Genomic DNA, 9647 nt, shown 5'->3' with positions numbered 1-9647 from the left:
TCACTCTCATGGCTCCATGCTCATAAGCATTGGCAAGGTCATCAAATGGTACATGGGTTGGGACTTCTTCAAATCGGAGGGTGCTATAATCATGTGCAAAGGTTTCCACCAAATAAGAATGCATACATTCGAAGGTGTGGTTGGCTATTGCATGAAAGACTTGCACAAACTGCATTTCAAGTTCTCACATAACATCTCCGTTGAAGAGATAACAAGGGGGGCGACAACTTTATGCTCTCTATGGACAGGCTGATTTGAAAAACAAGGTTTGCTTGTCACCCGCTAATCTTTTTAAACCAAGTTATGTTTTCATGGGGACAACTACATAGCTAACAAGCTTGGTGCATCACTCCAAAGCACACTTCTAAGAGTTGTCCGCACACTGGCAAGTATTATCCACCTGCATTGGATAATACTTGCCACCCGCTAATCTTTTTAAACCAGGTTATGTTTTCATGGGGACAACTACATAGCTAACAAGCTTGGTGCATCACTCCAAAGCACACTTCTAAGAGTTGTCCGTACACTGGCAAGTATTGTCCGCACACTGGCAAGTATTATCCACCTGCATCCTGGATAATACTGAAGATAGGAAATGTGATGAGTAGAATTTCAAGGTCTTCTACAATTTGGAAAGTGATGAAGCTCCCTCACAGTACATAGTGCATAGACATTGATGAAATTTTCTTCACGGACAGTCCTGCTGCAAGATATTTCGATCCACGGTATCAACAATCATGGATTGACAAAGATGACAATGGGAGAAATGAAGAGGCACATGATGACTGCAATGATCGTGATTCACACTCAGGAAGTCATAGCAATCCTAGCATTATTGATGATGACGATGAGAGCTATCATGCCCAGCAAGATTGCATCTGTCTGTGTGGGAAAAAAACAGAGAAGTTCAAAAAAGCCATCATAGACATTGATGACTTCGTGACACTATCGCCATCTATCTGTAAATACGTTGGCCTTACAGAGGAAGAAGCATGGTTTTTGTAGTTTGTTTAGTGTAATTTGGTTTTCTAAGGCACACTTGTTTATCTTCAACTGTGTTACGGTGACAGTGTGCTATAATAGTGCTTCTTCTATTTCGTGAACCTGTTATATTCTTAAATTCCTAATGTATGGCTAACCTTATTGCTTTATTAATTTATTGATAGTATTGGGAGATTTCACCTACGCTTCCGCCAAATATAGTAGGGTGGTAGCCAGCTGTGAGGGGTGGCGCCGCTAAGATAGGACGGCGCGCTAGCGGGGGCTGTTGCCACAGTGGTGCAAGAAAACGGTATACGTGTCGAATCAGCACAGCGTTTCCTGCTGCGCACCACTAAATCAACCAGAAAATAATCACGGGATCTAATTCAAGTAATAACCATCACCAAAATCTTTACTTTGACGAGGGCTGCTGCACATACTCTACTCCAGAGATTTTCGCTAAAGTTTCCGCTTTTTATATCATTCTCTAATCTCTTGTCCAATATAGATTTTCTTCTTCATACATAATTCGCTTTTATATACAGGTTTGATGAACATATACTCTAGTTTACGATCATTTTTGCTATTATGCCCACAGAGTTTGCAGTGTGAGCTTAAGTAGATTATTCTCGCTGTTAACCACATTAATACGTAGTGATTAACAGTAGAGTTTATTCGTATAGTGAGTTTCCAGTAGCCAGTATACTTGAAGCTGTTTGTTGTGCCGATTAAGCTCGGGGCAGATAATTAAGAGATAATTATGCCTCCTTTGATGGAGCAAGCTGCGTCCACGGCTCCCGATCCGAGGCGCATCAACAGAACTGGCCAGGCCTCACTAAGTAGAGGTGAAGTGATTGTTCCCATTGATGAAGACGAAGATTTAGATGCTAATTATGCTAATGCTGATCATTTGCAAAGCAAAAATGAAGAGGATTTCAGGCCGAATTTTGCCTTTTCAGTGGAAGAAGAAAGCAAGCATGAAGCAGCTCCGAGTCCATCAATCAATCCCTTCAAATCCGGCTGTAAGCGCATTGCATCATCTCATAAGAAGAAGAGAAGATCCAAGAACCTGCCAAAAAGCTTGGATTTTGGGTTGACATCAGACCCCCCTACCAAGCTTATTGAGAACTTCCTCCAGAGACAGGCTGCTTCAGGAAACCTGTGCTTGGACATGGACATGGACATGATGGAGAAGCTGCCTCACACTCTTGCTGAAGATAATATTAATGAGAATGTGATTTCTCTTAACATCAATCCAACTGCGAGTTTTAGCTCTAATCTAACAGGAAATATAACATCTGCAGAGGGTAATTCTACTCCCTCTCCTATAATCAACCCTAGATCTGAAGCCGTCCCAGGATTAAAATCTGATCAGGAACAGCAACGTGTTAATGTCTCCTTCAAGCTTACAAATGCAGCAGAATCTTCTCAAGGGGATTATAAGTCCTCCGTTTCATTTAGCAATGTAAACCCTAGCAAGAGTACCAATGACAATGAGAAATTAGCGGAAATTTTGGCACATAGTGATGATTATGTCTCTGATAGTTCTGGTGATGAAGCTAGTATTAGATACAATTCATCATTACCAACATTAAACCGCCTTCAAACAAGGTCTAGATTAGCTGATCCGCCCCCTCTGATGCAGCAAGTGGATGCTAACAAGCCTGGTTACAGATCAACCCAGCTAAGGTCCGGCCCTGTGAGATCTGGCTTAATACAAAACTCAGGCTTAGAGGGAAAGCTAGATGAAGAAGAGGATGACCCTCTCAAAGATTCAGACATGCCTGATAGCTTCAGGAAACATAGATGGAGCCCTTTGATAGCTTTTCAATGGATATCTTTTTTTCTTGTCATGGCAGGCCTCATATGCAGTCTCACTGTTCCAGCATTGAGGCAGAGGCCATTGTGGACTATGGCTCTGTGGAAGTGGGCTCTCCTTGTGTTTTTGCTCATCTGTGGTAGGCTTGTCTCTGGATGGGTTATCAAAGTACTGGTTATCATAATAGAGAGAAATTTCCTGCTGAGAAAGAGAGTGCTTTACTTTGTGTATGGCCTCAGAAAGGGTGTGCAGAACTTTCTGTGGTTTGCATTTGCAGTTCTTGCTTGGCGTGTGGTGTTTGATCCCAAATTGGAGAAGACCACCAGTAGCAAAGTGCTGCCCTTAGTGACTAAGGTCTTGCACTGTTTCCTCATTGCAGCAGCTATATGGCTAGTCAAGGTCTTCTTTGTCAAGGTTTTGGCATCTTCATTCCATGTAAGCACATACTTTGAGAGAATAAGAGAGTCCTTGTTTGGGCAATGGGTGTTGGAGTCACTCTCCGGCCCGCCTGTGATTGAGATCGAGCAAGAGGCAAAGGTTATTGAAGAGCTGAATGAGTTGAGAAAAGCAGGAGCTAGGATACCAGAGGCCATGATGCCCAAGACTAGCTTAGGAGGTGGTGGAGGAGCTTATGCTAATGCTAATCACAATGACATCACGGGTGCTAATGCTAATACTAATGGGACAATGCATGCCAATCTAGATAAGGGCAAGGTGGTGGGTGGGAAAAGCATCAATATGAGGGCAGGGGTAGGAAGGAGTGGGATGATCGGAGTGGGGAGGAAGAGTGGGATGATAGGTGGTGTTGGGAAGAGTGGGATGATAGGTGGTATTGGGAAAAGCGGTTTGATAGGTAAGAGTGGTTTGCTGAGGGTGAAAAGCCAGCATGTCATGGAGAAGATGTCTGTGCCAGAAGAAACCATAACCATAGACGATTTGCAGAGGCTCAATCAGAGGAATATATCAGCTTGGAACATGAAAAGGTTGATGAACTTTGTAAGATATAGGGGTATATACACCCTTGCCAATGTTATTGACCAGAGTGCAACTGGAAGCCAGGATGAATCCCAGGATGTGGAGATTGAAAGCGAATGGCAAGCCAAAAGTGTGGCTAGGAGGATCTTCAAAAGTGTGGCCAAGCCAGGTTCAAGGTATAATTATTGTCATTATCCGGATACATTCAATATTATGCTTGCCATGAAAACAAGTGATTATACCCACTGTAACCTTGGTAGTTAATGTTTCAAAGCTTCAAATAATGCGTGCAAATACTGTGATGATCCCCACATGAAACGATGCCTTTATTCTTTTTGGTAATTCACGCGCAGTATGATCCATTGTTACTTAATTAGAACAATGTTTTCTTGTGATTTTGGCAGACTCTGTGTGTTGCATGGAGAGCGGCCTTACAATATTCTTCTTCTAATGTTCATGCGTCTGCAATTTGTTACAGGTTTATCGTGAAGGATGATCTTCTGCGCTTCATGCGTGAAGCGGAGGTAGAGAAAGCCATGGCTTTGTTCGAAGGTGCCATGGAGACTGGCAAAATCACAAAAAACGCGTTGAAAGATTTTGCGGTAAGTGAGAAAGCTCGCGTATTATTTTATGATGCAGCAAAAGAGAGATATATATATAAAAAGAGAGAGAGAGAGAGGGGGAAACTAGACGAAACATCGACTTCTCGACTTCTAGATCTAGAGACCAATCAAAGGAGAGACTTGAGCCCAGATTGGGTAAGGGTAATTACTCTAGCCAATATACCACACTTGGGTGATAGAAAAGTAGTGCAAATTGTCCTCTTTTACCCACACACCCACAGGATATAATAGGATATAACGCCTTGAACCTAGATATAACGCCTAAACATATGTTAATTAACTTGATCATGGTGATATGATGACATGGGCAAAGGTTGCTCTTGGTGTGACATGAGTAAAGGGTGACATGGGCAAAGGGTGCTCTTTGCATTCATCACCTTGTTGATGGCATATATAATGATTTAGGTTCCACCTTCCATGGTTTGTTCATGGTTGTCTCAAAGGTTTCAAAACTTTATTATTAGCATAGAAGCTCTTGGGAATCCTTTGTCGTTCAAACTTTTGGGGATACGTAGCCATAGATTGGTTCAATTTAGTGTGAACATGACTGCCATTGTCATCATCAAAATACAAATTGGTTTTTTCAAGCAAGACCAACTTTGTCCACTATTTGAAAGTGCAAGTCTAGTTCTTTTAGTCCTTTGAAGTGGCTTTTTGTCTAGTGTCACTCATCGTCGGAGGACCTCTTCTCTTGAGGGGGAAGTGAGGAGGAGGGACTAACATGTTAATTACATGTATTCATGATATGATGTGATGGGTCATGGGGCAAACAACACTCTTGGCATTCACAATGTTAATGTCGTATTAATAATTAGGTGATTAGGTTCACCTTCCGTGGTTTTTGCTTAGGGTTCAAAGGTTTACCTTCTTGAAGGCTTTGCAGCTTTGGGAATCCTTTGGCATTCAAAATTCTAGGTTTATGGGGATATAGATTGGTCCAATCTAGTGTGGAATACATGACTATCGCTATTATGGATAAATTATCAACAAAATATGATTTGTTTTTCCAAGCAAGACCTCATGGAAGTGAAAGCTCTTCTTGCACCTATTTTTGTCGTTCTAGTCCAAGGAAGATGTCATTGTCTTATCCAGGACATGCCATATAATGGGGCCTTTGTTTGTAGGAAACTTCGGAATCCCTCTACCTTCTTTGTAGATATGGGGATTTTTTTGGGGGGCTCGGGGGAGGGGGTGTGGGATTGGTATTGGAATTTGCATGCCTTAGGTAGAAAATGAAGGCAGTACTGGATTTTTAGTTGGTCAAAACAAAAGCAACTAAAAAAATATGAATATATTTTTGGCATGATTAGGGTATTTGTGTTTATTATTTTCTTTAGCCTATTCCTTTTCATATTAGCATGTAGAAAGCCTCTCTCCCACCCTTTCTAATAAATATACAATCATTTTCTTTGTGTGTGTGTGTGTGTGTGTGTGTGTGGCGGCATCGATTGGATGCATACTCTCTCTCTCTCTCTCTCTCTCTCTCTCTCTCTCTCTTAACACAATGTTCAAAAAATGCAAGCCTTAAGAGTTTCTTCTCTTATTTCCAAGCGAAACTCTATTCTTCCACTTCTTTGGAAATGAAAATTGTTCCTCTAGTCTCTTGAAAGGGCTCTCCAACAAAGATGCCATTGGACCTTCGCTTGTTTCAAAGCAAGAGCGATTGTTCCTTGGAGGATTTCCTCATGTACTTTCTAGTTCTTTGAAGTGGATTTGCCCATCCTTCAAAAATCTATAGCACCATTGAATGAAAATGCAACAGCTGATTTGTTGATGCACATGAGAAGCATTGCTATATTGGTAAACAACAATTGTTCTTGATTAATTTAATTCATATTATAGATAATAGGAATCAATGTATTGAAACAATTACGTTGTCAGACTACCTAAATGTAGTGGTGGATGATTCTTTGTATTGATTTGATAGAGATAAGATGGGAAGTTCTTCTCTATCTCTATATTATTTTAAGGAACAATTTCACAAAGCTGCCATGTGGGAAGAATTTGGCGGTTCGGGAAAGTATGAGGATGTTTGGGTAGAATTTGAATTTGGAGTCTCAAAAGACGTGCGAAAGCACAGGTTGCGTACTAGTATCATATTACAAGGATCAATGTGTTGAAACAACTAAGTTGTTAGACTACCTAAATGTAGTGATGGGATGGTTCTTTTTATTGATTTGATAGATAAGATGGGCAGCCCTTATCATTGAAATTTGATAGTTGGATTACTCCAGAGCAGTTTTTTCTGATTAACACAAGGTTTTAAGATGGGCAGCTCGTATCATTGAAATTTGAGAGTTGTATTATTCCATAGTAGTATGACCTAGGATTACTCTTTTGGGCGTTTCTGTCTGGGTTTTTTTTTTATGAACACAAGGTTTTTTGTGGTGGTTAAGGTGCACGTGGTGAGGGAGAGGAGGGCTCTTTCATTGTCGCTCAACGACACGAAGACGGCCGTGAAGAAGCTGCACAGGCTGGTGGACGTGATCATGGGGGTGGTGATCGTGATCATCTGCATGCTCGTGTTGGGATTCGCCACCACGCACCTCCTCCTCCTCGTCTCCTCGCAGCTCGTGCTGGTCGTCTTCATCTTCGGCAACACCTGCAAGAACGTCTTCGAGGCCATCGTCTTCCTCTTCGTCGTTCACCCTTTTGACGTGGGCGACCGTTGCGTGATCGACGGGAATCAGGTCAACATTAATTCAGCTAATCCAATCTACAAAAAAAAAGGCTTAATTATTCACGTTGCATGGCGATTCCATCACGACAATTCATCCAAGTTCTGCATTTAATGATGGCGGAGACGACTTCACAATCTGTAATGAGAAAAATTAGTGCACTGGCAGAAGCAGCTTCTTTGTCATTAACAAGATTAAATCCGCTGATGATTAAGGTTATCTGTTTGTACAAAATGTGGGCAGGTTGTGGTAGAGGAGATGAACATTCTGTCTACTCTTTTCATGCGGAATGATGGGGAGAAACTATGGTATCCTAATGCACTGCTGGCGACCAAATACATTTTCAACTACTACCGAACACCTGACACAGGAGACACTTTCGACTTCTGCATCGATTCATGTACTCCAACGGAAAAGATCACAGCTCTCAAAGAGAAAATTGGAAGGTAAAAACTGTCTGTCTGTCTGTCTGTCTCTCTCTCTCTCTCTCTCACGCGCGCGCGCGCGCGCACACACACACCCCGTTGTTAATCTGGCTGCCGCCCTTAACCTCGCGTGTAATTCTCAGGTACATTGCTAGTAAGCCTAACCACTGGGCGCGGGACTACCACCTCATTGTCAAAGAGATCGAGAACAACAACAAAATGAAAATGCAGCTCATGGTCAACCACACCATTGATTACAGCGATGCTTTAGAGAGGCAAATTAGGCGCTCGGATCTAATCTTGGAGATCAAGAAGATGCTGCAAGAACTGGATTTTGGTTACCACCTTCCAGTACAAGAAGTCCGTTTGGGGAACCCTAGTGAGATGATCAGGCATACTAGACAATTAGGGTCCAGTTTTGAAGATTCCCAAACTCACCTCAAGGCAGTATAAAACTTGGGTACTCAAATCTTCTTCACACTAAATATAGTTGACATTCTGTTAGTGTAGGCAGAATAAATGTCTCTTCTTGGGAGAAAATAAATGTCTTTTCTTGGGAGAAACTCCCTAGCTAATATGGGACCAAAATGTTGGTTTGGTATTAATTAATTAGTTTAATTACTAATAAATATCTTTTCTTGGGAGAAACTCCCTAGCTAGACATTCTCACTCTTCCCTTTAGTAATCCCATGTTAGATGCTCCTGAGCACCAACTGCTATGATAGCCTTGATTAGGCTTTATCAAGTCAGCTGGCCTTTTACTCCGATGTTAGATGCTGCTATAAGCACTAGCTAGTGTGATAGCCTTGATTAGGCCTTATCAAGTCACATAGCCTTTTACACATACTTGTGTGAATCCCACAATGTTGGCCCATGAGTTTGCTTTTGTTATCTACATGGCATGGCATGTAAAGAACCAACATAAAGAGGTTATTTGTTGGTACCAAAATGGCATGGTGGTAATTGTAAGAAAGAAATCGTTTGGTCTTCATAAGACAGGTTACCCCCATAAGGAAGATTGAATGCTTGCTAAAATTCAAGGGCCTTTTAAAAGAAGCACCTTCATTTTTTTCACCTTCGCCCTGCCCTTTTGTGGTTGATTTATGACTGCATCTTCAATACTATCTCAAACTTTGAAATTCAATTTTAGACTTTGACATGTAGCATGTGCACAATGGAAGTACATGCCTTATGGAAGAGACATAGTCAAAAGGACCATATTGAGTCCCATTGTTTGAAACATATGTGACAAGAATAAGTATAGAAACATATGCTTGCAAATAAGAATCGAAATGATAGTTAATGAGTTGATAATCCGTATGCTGCTACTCCTTTTTTTAAAAGGAAATGCTTACATGTTTTTTGAATATGTATACCATTTTGCATCCACATACATCCCTTTAAGGATGAATCACTACAACATACATACCAACTTTCAAAAAAAAATTCTAAACTTTTGTAATGCTTTATGGATCCCAAGTATAACCGATGATCTTAATCTTATATCAATTCGTATATCAACAATGGGAATAAAAAAGATTACTTGGCAATGTATTTGTTTACCTTGTCCTAAAACAAGAAAAAAAGGGATAAATTTTACAAATTATGTTGCATTGTAGTAGGATTTAAGAGACCTCGAGATCTCTTTACACTCATTCCTTTCTCCTCTCCCATCCTTACTTGTTTTGCTTGGTTCTCCTGTGCAGAGAACATCTAAGTTTCTTTGTATCCGAAAAAAGGTGAGCGATTTCTCTTTTCTTTGCATATTTTTAATCTATAGAAAAATCTAAAATTATTTTCTATTCAAAATCCTCATTGACCTTTTATTTGAAAATCCTAAAAGCATTATGGTTTTAAAAAGAGACTAATGTTATTGTGGTTTTTAATAAACCTTGATAGCATTAGACTTCTCAAATATTAACACTAACTCTGAGTTACTTTTGTACTAAAAATTTAGCTTCTAAAATTGTTTTATTACTTCTTCTCCCCAAGATTAACTCAAGGTAAGTCCACTAATCTCTATATGTTTCATTTTTTAAATTAAGTTAGATATTTATTTATAGGTTTTGCAAGATAAGAGGCACCACTTTTGATAGTTGGGCGCCTTGAACGTAGCTTCAGAAAACAGGCATCTCCACAACTTAAA

At 40.5% G+C, this 9647-nt stretch overlaps 1 protein-coding gene across 1 annotated transcript; it reads left to right on the top strand.

Annotated features, from left to right (window-relative positions):
- Positions 1-1708: 1708 nt before the first annotated feature.
- LOC147619813 (mechanosensitive ion channel protein 6-like) lies at positions 1709-7954 on the top strand. Its single transcript, XM_086772773.1, has 5 exons — positions 1709-3951; positions 4254-4377; positions 6795-7088; positions 7320-7522; positions 7645-7954. Exons 1-5 carry the CDS (start codon positions 1742-1744, stop codon positions 7952-7954), a joined length of 3141 nt encoding a protein of 1046 aa, XP_086628899.1. The 5' UTR covers positions 1709-1741.
- Positions 7955-9647: the final 1693 nt, after the last annotated feature.

This window comes from Cibotium barometz, chromosome 32, assembly GCF_041138505.1.
Source record: "Cibotium barometz isolate CiBa-2024 chromosome 32, ASM4113850v1, whole genome shotgun sequence".
Classification (NCBI taxonomy): domain Eukaryota; kingdom Viridiplantae; phylum Streptophyta; class Polypodiopsida; order Cyatheales; family Cibotiaceae; genus Cibotium; species Cibotium barometz.
This window is presented reverse-complemented; position numbering and strand designations above follow the sequence as displayed.